The 19,824-nt window shown below is 44.7% G+C and overlaps 4 protein-coding genes across 4 annotated transcripts in view; 1 reads left to right on the plus strand and 3 right to left on the minus strand.

Moving 5' to 3' along the window:
- The window catches only part of LOC132383772 (late histone H2A.L3-like), a 59,717-nt gene extending 56,292 nt beyond the window's left edge, over positions 1 to 3,425 (minus strand). The window contains exon 1 of the mRNA XM_059954976.1: positions 3,356 to 3,425. The gene's annotated coding sequence lies outside the window, so the exon portion shown is untranslated. The remainder of the gene's footprint in view (positions 1 to 3,355) is intronic.
- LOC132383740 (uncharacterized) overlaps positions 1 to 19,824 on the plus strand; it is a 362,655-nt gene that overhangs the window by 22,854 nt on the left and 319,977 nt on the right. The window lies entirely within an intron of this gene.
- On the minus strand, positions 7,480 to 7,910 carry LOC132383799 (histone H2B 1/2-like). The gene has a single exon (XM_059955006.1). The coding sequence runs from the start codon at positions 7,907 to 7,909 to the stop codon at positions 7,535 to 7,537; it is 375 nt and encodes a 124-aa protein (XP_059810989.1). The 5' UTR covers position 7,910; the 3' UTR covers positions 7,480 to 7,534.
- Positions 13,786 to 14,100, minus strand: LOC132383831 (histone H4). The gene has a single exon (XM_059955040.1). The coding sequence runs from the start codon at positions 14,095 to 14,097 to the stop codon at positions 13,786 to 13,788; it is 312 nt and encodes a 103-aa protein (XP_059811023.1). The 5' UTR covers positions 14,098 to 14,100.

The raw sequence follows: 19,824 nt of genomic DNA on the forward strand, positions 1-19,824 counted from the left end.
TGTGAGAGTGTGGGGTTCATTCTGTCCCTGTCAGTCTCTGGTACAGTGTGAGAGTGTGGGGTTCATTCTGTACATGTCAGTCTCTGGTACAGTGTGAGAGTGTGGGGTTCATTCTGTCCCTGTCAGTCTCTGGTACAGTGTGAGAGTGTGGGGTTCATTCTGTCCCTGTCAGTCTCTGGTACAGTGTGAGAGTGTGGGGTTCATTCTGTCCCTGTCAGTCTCTGGTACAGTGTGAGAGTGTGGGGTTCATTCTGTACCTGTCACTCTCTGGTACAGTGTGAGAGTGTGGGGTACATTGTGTCCCTGTCAGTCTCTGGTACAGTGTGAGAGTGTGGGGTTCATTGTGTACCTGTCAGTCTCTGGTACAGTGTGAGAGTGTGGGGTTCATTGTGTACCTGTCAGTCTCTGGTACAGTGTGAGAGTGTGGGGTTCATTGTGTCCCTGTCAGTCTCTGGTACAGTGTGAGAGTGTGGGGTTCATTGTGTACCTGTTATTTTGTGGTACAGTGTGACAGTATGGGGTTCATTCTGTACCTGTCAGTCTCTGGTACAGTGTGAGTGTGTGCGGTTCATTCTGTTCCTGTCAGTCTCTTTACTTCGCCTGTCCCCTTTCAGGATTCACCTTGCACCTCGTTTTCTCTCTCCCCTACCCCCAAAATTTAAATCTACTTTTCAGCTTTTCCTCTCCACTCTGCTGAAGGATTTTGGCCTGAAACAGTGACTACTTTTTTCCCTATAAATGCTGCCCGGCCTGATGCGTTCCTTCAACATTCTGTGTGTGTTGCTCTGATTTCCAGCATCTACAGAGTTTCTCTTGTTTTTGACTCAATGTTGTATATTGGTATCTCAGGGATGATGTATCAGGTTACATTGAATTACTCTGAATGGACTTTGTAGCAGAGCATCCAGCGCAACAAGACCAGACCATTGAATCTAACTCTGGGCTTGTGATAAATATGTAACTTCCCTGTAGTCTCTGTGGGAGGGTTTGAATGGTGTGTATTGTGTAGCAACATTCGGGCTGATGGATTTGAGAACAATTTTGACTGTAGATATGTAACCAGTGTGTCCACAGTGATCAGCGATGGGGCCTTTGTCTGATCAGATTAAAATACACACAGGCTGATCAGATCACTGATGACATGAAAGTTGGTGCTGTTGTGGGTGGTGAGGAAGGTTGTCAAGTGGACAGAACTGGATGCAGACCAGTTGGAAACAGGGCCGGAGAAATAGGGGACAGAGTTTAATCTGGACTTGTGAGGAGTTTTACAGGTCAAATGTTGGAGGAAATCCATAGTAAATGGCAACACCCTTTGAAGCACTGATACACTGAGGGACCTTGCTGTGTCGGTACATATCATCTACAAGTGACATTGAAGGGAAGTAAACTGCTAATATCAAAGAGGGGAACAATGAGAGGATTGGGGGGGGGGGGTCTGTGTAGGGTAATGTAATGGGTGGAAATCTCCATAATTAACGACCACCGACATTGAGTTGTGTTTCTCTTTAAGAAGCTGGACTGATGTTATGATGCAATTACGAGAAGTTTTATTTAAACTGTTTTTACATTTCTGTGTTTGGAGGACAATAAATGAGTTATAGTGTTCCTTAAACACAAAATGCCTCATCTCATTTTGTTTGTGAAAACCCACAGTAACGTACTGGGTAACAAGTGACCAGGAGCTTTCACACCACAAGAATACCGCCGTATCAATCTGCAACGAGAAAGCCTGATCACATTCTCTTCAGGTTCAATGGCTTTGCTGACTCTGAGTTTACCACCGTCAAATGCCAGCAGGGTCACAATCAGCAGAAACTCTTCAAAGCAACCCTGTAAGTATTGTGTGTCTTCGGAGGTCTGTGGGACATACCCAGAGTATGAAGCTTATATTATTGGAAAGAGACAAACTGAGCCAAGTCACGGCTTGATGGGCGGAGAGGAAAACAGAATCTGATGTTGTTTCCTTATGTCTGAACTCTGGCTGGTTAGAAGTGTCGCTCCTCCGACTAGTGTTCAGCCTCACTGGAACAGAGTGACATCAGACATGAACACAAAAACTGAAATAATCTCAGCTAAAATGTTGTCTTTCACCAGTTGACCTTCTTTGCAAATATTTCACAGGATAGAAAAGGCAAAGAATTTCTGACTGAGAATCTCAAACGCAACGGTGTGTCAGGTCTGATGAGTCTGCCAGTTCCCCAGCATTTGAAGGCTACCAATCATTGAATGTGAAGGAGGAGATGGTTGAGAAGACAGCACACCAGTCTGAGCAAGGAGAACCCCAATACACGGACATGTCCTTGATCTGACCTGATAAATGGCCACAGAGTTGATACCGGTGAGCTGACATTCACCACCTCTCATTTTGCCAGGGATTCACCAGGCCACTGAACCTGCAGACACACAGCAAGTTCACATGGGGAGAGGCATTTCACCTGCTCCGTGTGTGGGACGGGGTTCATTCAGTCACATGAGCCCATACAACACCAGTCAGTTCACACCAGTGAGCAGCTAGACTTGGCTCAGTTGTCTCTGTCTCTCAGTGTAGCTTAACACCTGTTCCGAGCGTGGGACGGGATTCATTCAGTTCACCCACTTTGTGAGGCTCCAGTGAGTTTATCATACATAGAGGACAAACTTCGGTCTTGTGTCAGCAAAGAAATTTACTCAGTCATCCCACCTGCTGAGACACTGGCAACTTCACATCAGGGAGGAATTTGAAATAAGCTCTAGGTGAACATTTTAACCATCATGGTGACTGAATCTAGTTGGAAGTTCATGTGACACTCTTCATGTAATATTCAGCAGATACTGTGGCTGTTCATCACACCCAGGACTGAACCCTGGTCACGGAGCATTGGAGGGTTGTTCTGCTAATGTTAGTCTGAAAATACCCAGTCATTAATACTGTGGATCTGTGACAAATTAATCAGCTCTATTTCAAATCCTGTGTGTCACACAGCTAATGTACAGTAGAGAGGCCACTCAGTCCATCAGGTACCTGCTCGTGTTCCTATTCCACACCAGAGTTTTCAAATCCATCCCTGCTGTTCCCTTCTCACTCACCCTATAATATTCAGGCAGCAACTGGTCACTAGTCTGTGAATGCAGAGGTTCACTCTGTGAAAGAGATACAGGGCTGGAGAAGGGGAGTCTGAGGCGAGAGAACAGAAGGCCTTGGAAGAAAGAAAAGAGGGAAGGAACACCAGAGGGAAGTTATGGGCAGGCAATAAGAGGGAAAAGGGGATGGGGAATGATGAGGGAGGGAAGGCATGACAGGAAGATCAAGAAATCGATGTTCATGCCATCAGATTGGAGGCTACCCAGGCGGAATACAAGGTGTTGTTCCTCCTACCTGAGCGTGGCCTCATCGCGACAGTATAGGAGGCCATGGATTGTCATTTCCATTCAGTATATTGTTTGTGCAAGCTCACTGTGTTGAAGTAGCTGGGTGAGTTTTCTGCATAACATAGACTGATTTTGAAACATGTGGCGTAAAACCAGCATTTGGCTGCTCAAATTAATCCAGTATATTAACACCTTCCTTTCCCAAAATATAATTCAACCACTCTATTACCGTACATTCCATAAATTTACACAAATGGTACATTTAACTAGAAGGATCCAACTGGGGTTTCCCAGATTTTAGAATAGACACTGCAATTGCTATTTTCCATGAGGAGGGAAGATTGCCTGAACTCCAATTGTGATTCACAAAACGTAATATAATCTCAAGAGCTGTTGGCCATACGTTTACACATACATGTTTAAATCCATCAAATCCATCTTTAAACATAGATCATCCTTTCCTGGAGCCGTCTGACCTGTACTCTTAATAGTTTTCTTAAATTCACTCAAAGCAAACCTTGCATCACTATCATTGCTACAGCTGGTTTCCAACACATTGAGGTATACTCTTAAAACCTAATCCCCACAATGTTTAGTTACTTTATTATTTTGATTATGAATTGCAGCAGATGACTGAGCCAGTAACTCAACCTACTCTCTTTTAGGAACAAATGCATTACCTTCTTTAATCAATACTGGGAACCCTATGAATCCTGCACTCCCATTTTCTTAATCATTCCCCAAACATCTCCAAGTTTAATAGTCCTTCCAATACTGTCACAATATGACCTCTACTTTGTGGTGGCCAGTGCTATCATGTTTGCTGTTGTGTGCTGGGGCAGCAGGCGGAGGGTAGCAGACACCAACAGAATCAACAAACTCATTCGTAAGGCCAGTGATGTTGTGGGGGTGGAACTGGACTCTCTGATGATGGTGTCTGAAAAGAGGATGCTGTCCAAGTTGCATGCCATCTTGGACAATGTCTCCCATCCACTCCATAATTTGTTGGTTAGGCACAGGAGTACATTCAGCCAGAAACTCATTCCACTGAGATGCAACACTGAGCGTCATAGGAAGTCATCCCTGCCTGTGGCCATCAAACTTTACAACTCCTCCCTCGGAGTGTCAGACACCCTGAGCCAATACGCTGATCCTGGACTTATTTCCACTCAGCACTTTTTACTTACTAGTATTACATTTTTTATGGTTTTATATTGCTGTATTTCTACACTATTCTTGGTTGGTGCAACTGTAACAAAACCTGATTTCCCTCGGGATCAATAAAGTACGTCTGTCTTTAACTTGCTTTCACAAGTTTCATTACTTCGCTCACCACGGCCTGTGACCTGTTACACTTAATAAGATCACGCGGAGAGTGATACTTCATAACTTTCTAAAATGCCACATTTCTCTGAATAATTGCCTCAGCACACTCCTCCATGCACCATGGTACAGCCTTTCTCTTATTAATGCCCTTCTTAATATGAATTTCTTACACCAGTTTGATGAATAATGTGACAACCTTTCTTTGTAGAAATCCACATCATCCTCACCATTCAGCCCAGACAGACGTTCTGTTCATCACATAAAACATTAAAACTTCTCCCAATTTGCTTTACCAAAGTTCCACCTGCTGAAAGTGGCCTCTTAACCCCGATATAAATCTAAACCCAGGCTTATAAACAGAGGAAACTGCTCACTCCCCAGTGTTCCATCTCCCATGACATTCCACTCACTCACTCACTCCAGCCTGATGTTTGAAACTAAAGTTAAATTTACAGCAGTTTCAGAACTATTATGGACATTAAATCTCGTGCCTCTCCCACCAGAAACGTATACAAGATGTGAAATATCTAAAACTCTTCTACAATCAAACCATGACCATCATTCTGAGAACAACCCCACTGTGAACTCTATGCATTAAAATCCCCAACCATACAACCCTTAATGAGCTAGAGCTACATATACTCTCCAACAAATAAATCCAACCGTTCCACAATGGTTATAATAATAAAACACTTCAATGCCCCTACCTGTTGAATGAAATACTTCTACAAGTGCCTCACACATTTCATTTACATCCTCAACTCTGTGCCCTCTGACTTTCTATATAAAACTTGCAACACCACTACCTCTACCAAAACTCCACCTCCTGAAAGTGGCCTATTGACCCTGATATAAGTGTAAACCCTGACTTATAAATAAATCTATCACGCCTAATAACGATATAATCCTGGAAGGAAGAACTTAAATGCGTTAACAACAGGTTTCCTGAATACATTTTATTAAACAAAATATACTTTATTCAAAAAAATATATAAATAACCATTCAATGACTTCCAATTACTTACAGTTGCTTCCATTACTGTCTTTACATTTTCAAAATCCTCGCCACCCACGTGGCACTGTTTTTTTATATTTACATTCAGTGGGTATACCCCCAACCCCCGCGGGAGAAGAACCCTAGACTGTGGTCCTTCCCCACCGGCCCTTTGCGGTGCCTGTATCGAGTTTGAGTGAGTCCCTCAGCACGTACTCCTGCAGCCGAGAATGTGCCAGTCGGCAGCATTTCCCCACGGACATCTCCATGTGCTGGTAGACAATCAATTTTCGGGCCGACCAAAGAGCGTCTTTGACCGAGCTGATGATCTGCCAGCAGCACCAGATGTTGGTCTCCGTGTTCGTCCCCGGGAACAGCCCGGAGATCAGAGCCCTCTGTTACGCAGCTGCTGGGGATGAACCTCGATACTGTCCCTTCAATCCTCCTCCACACCTTCTCCGCGAACCCACAGTGTGCAAAGAGGGGGGTCACCGACTCCTCCTCTCTCCAGTCCTCCCGTGGGCGGAGGGGCGTGGAGACGACGTTCCGGGCGTACAGGAGGGATCGGACTGGGAGGTCCCCTCTCACCACCAGCCAGGCGAGGTCTTTGTGCTTGTTGGTGAGGTCTGGCGATGAGGCATTTTGCCAGATGAACTGAACAGTCTGCTCAGGGAACCACCCCACTCTGTCCATCACAGGTATGGTGGCAACGACCAGCGGACAGGGGTGTTGCGCGGGAAAGGGGCCAGACCCATCTTTCGTAGCCAGGGCGACAGGTAGATTCTGGGCACATGGTGGTACTTGGTGCCCACGTACCTGGAATCCACACACAACCTGATACAGCCACACACCAAGCTGGCCATCAGGGTGAGGACGGCATTGGGGACGTTTTTGCCCCCGTTGTCCAGGGACTTGTGCATGGTGGTCAGTCTGATTCACGTCAGATAGATTTGATAAGTCAGAAATAAACGAAGTAATGACCATTAGAAATCAGGCTTCTGGAAATGCGCGCATTGGCCTTTCTTGTACCGTCTGCAGGAATGTCGCAGGTCGCTTATGATTGGTGAAACATTGCCTTATCTGATTGGACAGAAAATATTCTAATCAGGGAGCTGCTTTCTTCACCAATCGAGACATAAACGGTAGAAGCGCGGTAAATAACCGTCTAACCGCGGAAATAAACTGAAATTTGCAAAACACCGCCAAAAGAGCCTTGGTTGCTGAAATTAATCTACAACAGGTTTGTTTGTTGACCCTTTACCCCCGTTACTGAAGTCCAACACATTTCAACCGAGTGTAGTTAATATTGCGATGGTGTCTGGGAATTTAGTTCACCGATTTCTTTCAATTGATGAACGATTTGAATAAAACAGATTCTCGGCTTCTGTTCGCGATCGGCCATTGTGTAAACTGTCAGTTTACCAACGGGTCGCCCTTCAGAAAGTGGAGCTTTAAACAATACTCTGAACGAACCGTGAGTGTTCAGCTCTCGCGTTGGAAAGTGGTTAACAGATGTAACCAAAATGTGACAAAGCTTAATAAACTGCATCCCCACAATAATCTAACCAGAAAAAGCAATTAGTGTTCACGTCAGAGGAATCTGATGACCGAGAGGAAATGGGGAAGGGGTGCGTAACGATCCTGTGCCTGTACACAGGAATGTAACAGAGAAATCGGGATTATAACTGACCAGTGGACAGCAAATTCTGATTGACGGAGATAAGATTCTGAAAGAGCTCACCAACGAAATATTACAAACCTACCCGAATTCCAAGTCTCAATAGTCTGTAACTCTTTTAATGAAACCGTGAGTGGCTCTTAAAAGAGCCTTTGATTTTCGGGTTTGCTTTGTCAGCAAACTTGCCTTCACTTGGAGCTGGTGTACTTGGTCACCGCCTTTGTCCCTTCGGACACGGCGTGCTTGGCCAGCTCCCCGGGCAGCAGCAGGCGCACGGCGGTCTGGATCTCCCGGGAGCTGATGGTGGACCGCTTGTTGTAATGGGCCAGGCGGGAAGCCTCACCCGCGATGCGCTCGAAAATATCGTTCACGAATGAATTCATGATGCTCATGGCCTTGGAGGAGATGCCGGTGTCGGGGTGAACCTGCTTCATCACTTTGTAGATGTAGATGGCGTAACTCTCCTTCCTCGTCCTCTTGCGCTTCTTGCCAGACTTGCTCGCCGGTTTGGACAGAGCTTTCTTGGCGCCCTTCTTGGGAGCGGGTTTCGGTGCATCAGGCATTTCCTCGTCGGTTTCAAACACAATAATAAGCTGAAGCTGTCCGGAGCGCGGATTAAATAGGCAGCGCCCAAAGTGGTATGTTAATGAGGATGGGAATGCAGAGCATTTCCATTGGCTGTTTGGAGAAATGAATCACCAATCGGAACGCTGGGGGATGGGAAGCAGCACCAATGTGTGGCGGTTACCGCTGTCGTTTAATGCGGGAGGAAGTACAGAAGGGCAGAGACAGGCGGGGGTGCGGGCTGACATTGAAAAGAGAAACGCAAATTTCAAAAGCAGGATGAAAATAAATTCAGATGAAATATTGTAAAATTAAACACTAAGACGTTTAGTTCATGAAAAGGGCAGCAGGAGAGGGAAGGAGAGATTTCGATATTGCAATGTAAAGTTTAAATCGAGTTTATTTATGCACAGGCGAAAGGAACAACGGATTTGTAGCAGCATCACAGACACATTGCATCAGACACAACATTGACCAGAAACTCTGGAATTAAATATGAATTATACCAAAACATTCAAATAGACAGAGGACTATCAGAACAAAATCAAAATAACAGAGAGATTATGCAGGCAGTGGGAGAATCACCCCTCCTGTGCTTCTTCATCTCATCACTCTCGATTCAGACTCACGCAACTCTGCCACTTTGATCTGGCCCATGCCTTCATTCATCAGGTCTAACACTTGCCTTTATTGGATCTTCCTCCTCCTTACACTAGTCATCTGGTTTGTGGGGCTGTGTGTCCCCTTGGACCCCTGGACTAGGTTGGATGTATATGTGGGGCAGGGAGAGATAAGGCTGCAGAGTTTAGTATGGTGAGATATGTGGGGCTACAGTGGATAGGGTAATGCAGTGGAGCCACTTTAATCTGGCCCATGCCTTTCATTAACGTGGCCTGACACCACCTGGCTTAGTGAACTGGGTTTGCAAAGGGACACATCATTAGGAATACAAATTAGGGTCATTGGATGATCATGAGACTATCTCACGCAGGCGACCCAGCCAGGGTGGATCAGGCCCGATTTGAGTTTATCCCATGGAGCAAGATAATGAAAGGCATGTAATTCTGCATGTTGCATGATTTTCCACCTTGTTATTTAGCATTAATTTGACCATTTGGGGAGTAGAATGTTCTGAGGCCTGTTAATCAGGCTTTACCTCCAAGTAAGGTTCAACTTCCCTACTATAAATTTACACCAGTCTTTATTTTGCATCTATGTGCCTGGGATTGCATGGATTAAATTAATAGCGTTTACTGCAGTACAAAGTAGTGATTAATGTTGGGCAGATCGATCCATAATTTGAAAAATCTGTGAAATCCAGAATTTATTGTACTGACATTACGTCACAAATGGGGAATTTTACCCAGGATTAAATGGCTTGTCTAATGAAGAGCGTTTCATGGCTCTAGGCCTCTATTCACTGGAAATTCAAAGAAAGAAGGGTTACTGAATTGAAACCTATCAAATAGTGAAAGGGCTTGATTGAGTGGATGTGGAGAGGACTTTTCCTGTGGTGGGAGTGTCTGTAACCAGACCACACAGCTTCAAAATAGAGGGGCATCCTTTTAGAGTGGAGATGAGGAGGAATTTCTTCAGCCAGAGAGTGGTGAATCGGTGGAATGTTTTGTCTCAGGCAGCTGTGGAGGCCAAATCACTGGGTATAGGCAGAGATTCATAGATTCTTGTTTGGTCAGGGCCAGAATGGAGACAAGGGAAGATAAGAGATTGAGCCTAAAAGGAAAAAAATGATCAGTGATGATGAAATGGCAGAGCAGGCTCAATGGGCCAAATGGCCAAATTCTGCTCCTAAATCTGATGGTCTTATGGACTTACTTATTTACTAAAATTTTCCCTCAGCTTTGACACAACCCAGCACCTGAGGCTCCAGATTACTTATATAAGGAATACAGATGTTCTTTGTTCTCTGATTAAAGAAATAGCATCTCATTTCCATCCTGAATGTTTGTCACCTCAATCTGAGCAACAGACACAAAATGCTGGCGGAAGTCAGCAGGCCGGGCAGCATCTCTGGAAAAGAGTAATGAGTCGATGCTTTGGGCAGAGAACCATCACCAGGGAGAGATCTGATGGAAGGGTCTTGGGACAAAGTGTTGACTGTTTACTCTTTTCCATAAATCCTTCAGCATTTTGCTTTGGATTTCCAGCATCAGCAGATTCTCTCGTGTTCATGATTTATGCCTCATTCTGAGGGTATTTTCCTCAGTTATAGAGCTCTCATTCAGAGGAAAGATCCTCCTTGCTTACTACCTGTCACATCCAGAAAGAATCTAACAGATTTCCTCGTTTTCTCATTAACTGCAGGAATACAGACCCAGCCCACTCACTTTTGTCTCACATAACCAACCCTCCATCCCTGGAACCAGCCCAGTCAGTGTCGGGAACAGTCACTGAACTCTCTCTATTGCAGGGATATCCTTCCTGAGGAAGTGTGACCAAACCCGGACACTACATTCAAGCTGTGCTCTCACCAGGGCCCTATAGAATCCAGTGAGACATCTGTACCCCTCTTCTCCACTCCTCCTGGATCACAGGACAAAATACTGTTTGCCTCTCTCAATACTTGTTGTATCAGGATGTTAACTCAAGTGATTTGTTTACAATGACACCCAGGTCCCTCTGAACATCCCGTGTGGAAACAACTCTTACAGTTTGATCCTGGGAATTGGTGATCTCACATTTCCCCACATTCTGTTCCATCTGCCCCATCCTCAACCATTCACTCTCCTGTCTACATCCCCCAAACCTTCTCACTACTGACACTGTCCCTCCTGCTCTGCCACTGCAACAGACCTAGTCACTGATTTATGCAGCACAGAAACAGGCCCATCAGCCCAACACATCCATGCTGGCCAAGTAGCCAAACAAAACCATTGTCAGTTAACTGAATTTGGCCCATGTCCCTGTGAAACTTCCCTCTCCACAGTCCAAGAGATATTGCAACCTTGCCCATCTATACCTCCACTTGGGGTAGTTTGTTCCATAGAAATAGCACATTCTGTGTACAAAACCTGTTCCTCAGGCTCCCAGTTAAATCTTTCCTTTCTCACTTTATAAATGTAATCTCTAGCTTTTGAGTCCATGACCCTGGAGATAACAGAATCACTATTGACCGTATCAATGCCTGCCATTATTTTCTTTCTTTTAAAATCTTTTTATTGATTTTAAACAAACATAAATGAAACATGAATACAAAGAGCTTGAAAGTACACAGGTTAAAGTATAAATACAAATGGATCATAATCCATATATAATAACCTCCCAAAATCATAGTGGTTATAGAAAATGGAGAAAATAAGAAAACCACCCCAAAAAACCTAACCAACATGGGCCATTGCATTATATCAATTATACGCAGTAGCATCAATAACTCCACACCTCCATCCAGATAATTAAGGATGATAAGAGTAAGGTTTAGGAAAAGTCAGTTTGGCTCATATGAAAATGTTGAATAAATGGTCTCCAAGTTTCCTCAAATTTAACTGAAGGGTCAAAAACAACACTTCTAATTTTTTTCTAAACTCAAACAAGAAATAGTTTGAGAAAACAACTGAAATATAGTTCGAGGATTATTTTATTTCCAGTTCAATAGTATAGATCTTCTAGCCATTACTGTAACAAATGCAATCATCTGCCGGGCTGAGGGGGATAAACAACTATTATCCACCATTGGTAAACCAAACATTGCAGTAATAGGATGTGGTTGCAATTTGATATTCAGAACTGTTGAAATAACAACAAAAATATCTTTCCAATAATTTTGCAAACAGGGGCAAGACCAAAATACGTGGGTCAATGAAGCGACTTCAGAATGACATCTGTCACAGGTTGGATTAAAATAAGAATAAAATCGAACAAGTTTATCCTTGGACATGTGAGCCCTATGTACAACCTAAAATTGTATTAGGGCATGTTTAGCACAAATAGAAGAAGAATTGACTAATTGTAAAATTTTCTCCCACTGCTCTGTGGGTATAAGACAGTGAAGTTCTTTTTCCCATTCCTTCTTAATTTTTTCTAATACTTCTGGCTGTATTTTCATGATCATGTTATAAATGATGGCTACTAAACCCTTCCAGCAAGGATTCAGAGCTAAAAAAAATTCTGTCATATCCATTGGACATGATTTCGGAAAAGTCTGTAATATATTATTCAAGAGATTTCGAGCTTGCAAGTATCTAAAAAAAAAATGACTTTTAGGCAAATTATGTTTATTGGATAGCTGTTCAAAGGACATAAAACTATTGTCCAAAAATAGATCACGAAAACATGTTATACCTCTTGTTTCCCATAATACAAAGCCTTGATACATACAAGAAGGCTGAAAAACAAGCCTGCCATTATTTTATCAGCCTCTGTAATGCCACATACACTCTGGTGAGAATGTTCCAGTCTATCCAGCCTCCTGTTAAATCCCTTTTGCACCCTCTCCTGTTTAATGTCACCCTCTGATCACTGGGCAACTATAAGTGTACGCCCTGCTCCAAGAGTGGTTTCCCCAAGGCTGGGAGAGCTGTAATGTGACGTCACGGTCCAGTGCCCAATACTCTCCCGATGAATGCAAGTGTGGCAAACACCACCTTCACCGTCCTGCCGACCTGTGTTTACACTCTGAAGGAATTCGATATCTGCACCCGATGTCTCTCTGTTTTACAGCACTCCCAGGGACCGACCATTCCCCACGGCAGTTCGGCCCTGGTTCGTCAATGACAACGGAACATCTCTTGTTCTTGTTTGCAGGCTCGAAGGGCTGAATGGACTACTCCTGCACCTATTTTCTTTCTCACATTTATCTGTCATCACTCAAATCACTGACCTCATTGACCACCGTCCTGTTGTATTGCTGGTTACATTCTTCACACTTTAGTGATATCTGCATATTTGCCGAGCCGGGCATTGACATTGTCAGCCGAGTCTTTAATGAATGAACTGCAGCAGCAGACCTGACTCAGCTCCCAGGCTTTTCCTTGCAGCGATACCCGCACAGTGCTGGAGGAACTCAGCAGGCCAGGCAGCATCTGTGAGAAACAGTAAACAGCCGACGTTTCAGGCCGAGACCGTCCAGAATCTGAACAATGTCTTGTGTTTGGTTTTCCTTCGATCCTTTCCTACGTGACTGGATAACATAAACCATCCTCCAATCCTCTGCCACTACTCCTGCCCGAGAAACGCGCAGAGAGACAGAGGCGGGGAGGTGAGGGGACAGAGTCTGAGTGACGGACAGGGCCGAGAGCGGCCTCTCATCGTCCAGCTCCGTCTTCACTTTACTTCACCCGCCAATTTCCAACGGTCTATCCGAAACACAGAGCTCCAGAGAGGGGAAAGAAAACTCCCTCACACACCACGTCCACAGTGAAGGATTTCTAGGAATTTACTGGCTGTCGGACTTGGTGCTATCAGAATACAGTGTGATTGGCGCAGGATTAATTTCAAATCGCCCGCCAATTTCAGAGCGCCCAGAGCATCCAGAGCTTAATTACTTTTTTATATTATTTACCATTAATTGTATCACGGATACTACAATTTCAGTTTCATTTGATATATAATTGTCTCAGTGAAGATTTCAATGTATGATTACAGAATCGTTTCTCTGAATGAGGGAACTGATTTCTGTCCGAGACAGACAAGGGGATGCTGATCGATCTTAATGCATTCAGAGCTTCTGCCGTAATCACCGATTGAAAAGGCAGAATCGCAGGGATATTTCAAGCGGAACGGATTAATCTGCTTCAAAAGTAGCTCAGCCAAATATATCGATAAAAATAATTAAAAGGTTGTGGACACGGCTCTATCTGTGAGGCGGTGGGTGGCTCTTAGAAGAGCCTTTGTGTTGTGTTCGGGAGGAAGTGGGAGTATTTCAGCCGCCGAAGCCATAGAGAGTGCGGCCCTGGCGTTTCAGAGCGTACACCACATCCATGGCAGTGACCGTCTTGCGCTTGGCGTGTTCAGTGTAGGTGACCGCATCCCGGATCACATTCTCCAGGAAAACCTTCAGCACCCCGCGGGTCTCCTCGTAGATCAGACCCGAGATCCGCTTGACGCCGCCACGGCGAGCCAGACGCCGGATGGCCGGTTTGGTGATGCCCTGGATGTTATCACGGAGCACTTTACGGTGCCGCTTGGCTCCGCCTTTGCCCAGTCCTTTGCCTCCTTTCCCTCTGCCAGACATGACGCTGCTTCACTCAGGTCGCTGCTCAGTGACAAACCGACTGCTGATGTCTCCTTTTATACACAGCGCCCCGACCTGCCTGAGAAACGCGCAGAGAGACAGAGGCGGGGAGGGGAGGAGACAGAGTCAGAGTAACGGACAGAGCCGAGAGCGGCCTCTCATCGTCCAGCTCCGCCTTCACTTTACCACACCCACCAATTTCAACGGTCTATCCGACACATAGCGCTCCAGCGGAAAAAAAAACTGACACACACCACGTAAAGTCTGGAGGATTTCTGGAAATTTGCTGATTCTCCTGCTTTAAATTATAGGAAGTGCTTTTCCATTCCGCAAATCCCCGAGAACCTCGGTCTGTTCCTCCCCGGCCCCAGGACCAGCTTGAGTGTCCTGACACACAGCAGTTGGTGGCCGAGGGTGCATTCACTTCCAGTGATGAGAGGGTTAATTCATCAGAACAATTGTTCCTCTGGGTCGCGAGGGAAATGAAAGTCCGGTCACCCAAAGGAACAGGATACATAGGCAGATATAAGGATATACAGACCGCGCTTCTGGCGCCTTCCAAAGCCCAGATAACGGGTGGCTGAGGAGCTGGTGCGAGGTGGGTGGGGCTTCAGGCACAAGGATCATTTGCCTCTCGAAATGAAGGTGAGCCAGGTCCAGTGAGGAGGAGAGTCAATATGTGTACTGGAAGCTTTCTTCGTGCGACACGGAAAGGTGTAAACGAGCAGGTATGAGGTCCTACAAATTGATTTTCGGGAACTAGGTTAAAACAGCAGGACTTCCAGGATTATAATTACAAAATTATGACCCAAACCATGTGGTTGTGTGGTGAGAAATTGATATTTTGTGCAGTTTAATATGTTGCTGAGGAACTCATGCAGGAGGGAGGTCTTCAGATTTATGGATCAGTCGGCTCCCTTCCAGTCAGGTGGGAGACCAGGACAAACAAGGCCATTTCCATCTGGACCGGAGGGGAACCAATATCCTCACCAGGAGGTTTGATGGTGTCACTTGGCGGAGTTTGAACTGGAGTAGCAAATGGGAGAATGTGTGTATGACAAGACAGTCTGAAAAGAACGAGAGCCAATGTCAGGCCAATGGTGGGACTGATGGGATGAAATGAGGTTATTTCAACATTGGGAGTATGTGTCAGATGGACAGGGCTGGCAGCTCAACATTCCTGGGTCTGAATGTTTTACATGTGAGTGGGGGGAAGGGGGTTAAAAGGTGCAAAGGTTACACAACTGAGAATATCACAGCAAACTGGAGGGTCCGTTTACAACGGCAAACTTCAGTTACACTGACGGGATTATTGAATTGTCCCTCCCCAGTAAAAAGTGGGGGAATTTATCTTCCATAGAATTGACTGCAACTTGCTTATTGCTAAGATATTCCAGACTGGTTCAGCGAATCTGAGGAGTGTTTGAAACATTATGTAGAGCCCAATCAGAGTTCAAAACATCGGAATTACCGTAGTTTTTCAGAAATGAACCAGGCCAGCTGACAGCTGAGAGTCAGTGAATATTTTGGGATCTTGTATTTCTCTTACTTATGAGTAAGAATAAAATTAGATCCTATCTGAAGGTACTAAATCCCAGAAGGGCAAGTTAGAATGCAATAAGACAGAAGCCAAGGGGAATTGATTGGAAGCAGCCACTGTTTGACAAGTCCAGGCCTGACATGTGGGAGTTGTTTAAAGACCAGCAGATCCGAGTCGATATTGAGCTACAGGATTCCTCCACACTTGGAAAGGCACGGCTTGCTTCATGGTTTTATGTGGACACATCACCCTTGCCAAAATTGATCGAGATTTCAGTGGTAGTGATACAGAAATAACATATAGGTGTAGAATTAGGCTATTTGGCCCATCAAGTCTGCTCTCTCTTTTCATCATGGCTGAGAGATTTTTCCTCTCAGCCCCAATCTCCTACCTTCTCCCTGTATCACTTCATGCACTGACCAATCAAAAACCAATCAACTTCTGCCTTAAATACCTAAAGTCCTGGCCTCCACAACTGCCGCCTGTGGCAATGAATTCCACAGATTCACCACACTCTCTGAGGAAATTCCTCATCTCCATTCTAAAAGGATGCCCCTCTCTTCTGAGGCTGTGTCCTCTGGTCTTAGACACTCCCGTCCTCTCCATATCAACTTTATCAAGGTCTTTCACCATTCGATAGGTTTCAATTCGTCATCCCTCATTGTTCTAACTTCCAGGGAAAAAAGGCCAAGAGACATCAAACACCCTTCATACGACAAGCTGTTTAATCCAGGAATCATTTTTGAGATTCTCATTTGAAACCCATCCAGTTTCAACGCGTCCTTCCTAAGATAAAGGGCCCAAAACTGCTCCCAATAGTCCAAGTGAGACCTCACCAGTACTTCATAAAGTCTCAACATCACATCCTTGCTCTTATATTCTAGTCCTCTTGAAATGAATGCTAACATCACATTTGCCTTCGTCACCACAGACTCAACAAGCAAATTAACCTTTACAGAACCAGCACAATGACTCCCAAATCCCTCTGCACCTCATTTTTTCTGTATCTTTTCTCCCTTTAGAAAATAGTCAACCCTAATATCTCTTCAACCGAAGTGCATGACCATACACTTCCCAATTCTGTATTCCATCTGCCACATATTTGCCCATTCTCTTCATCTGTCTGTCTTTCCCTATTTCCTCAAAAATTCCTGCACATCCACCTGTCTCTTCATATCATCTGCAAACTTTGCAACAAATCCATCAATTACATCATTCAAATCATTGACATATAACGTAAAAAGAATCAGCCCCAACATCTTGGTGCTTGATGACGGCAAGACTGTGGACATGATCTCTACAGATCTTAGTGGGATTCAATATAAATTGCAATTTCAATTCAGAAATGGATTCATGATAGAAAGCTAAGTAGTGCTGGAAGTCCGTGAACAGTGGTGACCCACAAGGATTGATGCTGGGAATGATGCTGAGTGTGATATATATCAATGTTTGGATGAAAATGTTGATGGGTGTTTACAAGTTTACATGTGACAGCAAGATTGGTAGAATCGTGGACAGTGTAAACATTGATCACAATTGATCACAAACAGATATGCAGAGAAGTTGCAGAAGGAATTTACTCTGGGAGGGAATGCGGTATTGCACTTTGAGATGTCAAATGAAAGAAAAAAGTATAATGTTAATGATTGACTCCTTCCCAGGCAGATAGTTCACTGAAAGTGGCTACACAATGGGATAAGGTGTACAGAATGCTGGTCCCCAATGGTCAGGGTGTTGAGTATAAGAGTAAGGGAGTCATGTATTAAGACAGGCATACAAACGTACAGGGAATGGACCATGTCCTGGTAGGCATATTCAACTCCTTCAAGTCAGTATTTAGTTGATGCACGATTGGCAGCGATTACAGCCTTGAGTCTGTGTGGATAGGTCTCTATCAGCTTTGCACATCTGGACACTGCAATTTTTCCCCATTCTTCCTTACAAAACTACTCAAGATCTGTCAGAATGCATACAGTTTGTGAGTGAAAAGCTCTTTTCAAATCCAGCTACAGACTGAAGTCTGGACTCTGACTTGGCCACTCCAGGACATTAACTTTGCTGTTTTAATGCATTCCAATGCAGCTTTGGTTTTAAGCTCGTGGTCATTGTCTTGCTGGAAAACAAACCTTCTCCTAAGTCTCAGTTTTCTTGCAGACTGGGTTACGTTTTCTAACAGGATTTCCCTGTATTTTGCTCCATTCATTTTACCCTCTACCATTACAAGCTTTCCAGGGCTTGCTGCCGTGAAGCACAATGAACTATTCTCGACTGTAGGAAAGGTGTGTTTTTGATGATATGCAGTGTTTGGCTTACATCAAACTTACGAGTTTAGCCTGATTGCAAAAAAAGTTCTATTTTAGTTTCAGACCATAGAACCTTCTTCCAGCTGGCTTCAGAGACCCCCTCGTCCTCTGACAAACTCCAGGTGAGATTTCATGACAGCTTTTTTCAACAGTGGCTTTCTCTTTGCCACTCCCTGATAAACCTGTGACAGGTGAAACACCTGGGCAACTATCATTGTATGCAAAGTCTCTCCCAGTTTAGCCAGGGAAGCTTGGGTTATCAAAGGCGGAGTTATCAACAGTTATCAAAGGTGATTTGGTAGCCTCTTTCTCTCGGTCTCTTCTTGCACAGCTGCTCAATTTTTGAACACTGTCTGCTCGAGGTAGGCTTACAACTGTGCCATATTCTTTCCACTTCTGGATGACAGAGATCTAGAAGATTATAAGGCTACTGGGAAGGTGCTTAAGGAGGAAATTAGGAGAGCCAGAAGGCCTTGGCGGGCAGGATTAAGGAATCCCCAAAGCATTCTACAAGTATGTGAAGACCAAGAGGATAAGACATGACAGAATAGGACCTATCAAGTGTGACAGTGGGAAAGCGTGTATGCAACAGGAGGAAATAGCAGAGGTACCTAATGAATACTTTACTTCAGTATTCACTATGGGAAAGGATCTTAGTGATTGTCGTGATGACTTGCAGCAGACTGAAAAGCTTGAGCATATAGATATTAAGAAAGAGGATGTCCTGGAGCTTTTGGAAAGTTGGATAAATCGCTGGGACCAGACAAAATGTACCCCAGGCTACATGGGGTAGGTGAGGGATGGAGATTGCTGAGCCTCTGGCAATGATCTTTGCACCATCAATGGGGAAGGGAGAGGTTCCAGAGGATTGGAGGATTGTGGATGTTGTTCCATTCTTCAAGAAAGGGAGTAGAGATAACCCGGGAAATTACAGACCCGTGAGTCTTACCTCGGTGGTTGGGAAGATGATGGAGAAGATCCTGAGAGGCAGGATTTATGAAGATTTGGAGAGCTACGATATGATCAGGAGTAGTCAGCATGGCTTTGTCAAGAGCAGGATGTGCCTTACAAGCCTGATTGGATTTTTGAGGATGTAACTAAACACATTCATGAAGGAAGAGCAGTAGATATAGTGCATATGGATTTCAGCAAGGCATTTGATAAGGTACCCCATGCAAGGCATACTGAGAAAGTAAGGAAGCATGGGATCCAAGGGGACATTGCTTTGTGGATCCAAAACTCGCCTGCCCACAGAAGGCAAAGAATGGTTGTAGATGGGTCATATTCTGCATGGAGGTCGGTCACCAGTTCTGGGACCCTTCGTGATCTTTATAAATGTCCTAGATGAGGAAGTGGAGGGATGGGTTAGTAAGTTTGTTGATGACACAAAGGTTGGAAGAGTAGTGGACAGTGTGGACGGCTGTCAGAGGTTACAGAGGGACATTGATAGGATGCAAAACTGGGCTGAGGAGCAGCAGATGGAGTTCAACCCAGATAATTCTGAAGTGGTTCATTTTGATTGGTCAAATATGATGGCAGAATATAGTATTAATGGTAAGACTCTTTGCAGTGTGAAGGATCAGAGTGATCCTGGGGTCCGAGACCACAGACGCTCAAAGCAGCTGCGCAGGTTGACTCAGTGGTCAAAAAGGCATACGGTGTATTGGCCTTCATCAATCGTGGAATTGAATTTAGGACCCGAGAGGTAATGTTGCAGCTATACGCAACCCTGGTCAGAACCCACTTGGAGTACTGTGTTCAGTTCTGGTCACCCCTCTACAGGAAGGATGTGGAAGCCATAGAAAGGGTGCAGAGGAGATTTACAAGGACATTGCCTGGATTGGGGAGCATGCCTTATGAGAATAGGTTGAATGAACTCAGCCT

The sequence above is a fragment of the Hypanus sabinus genome, chromosome 31, assembly GCF_030144855.1.
Source record: "Hypanus sabinus isolate sHypSab1 chromosome 31, sHypSab1.hap1, whole genome shotgun sequence".
NCBI classification, from domain to species: Eukaryota; Metazoa; Chordata; class Chondrichthyes; order Myliobatiformes; family Dasyatidae; genus Hypanus; species Hypanus sabinus.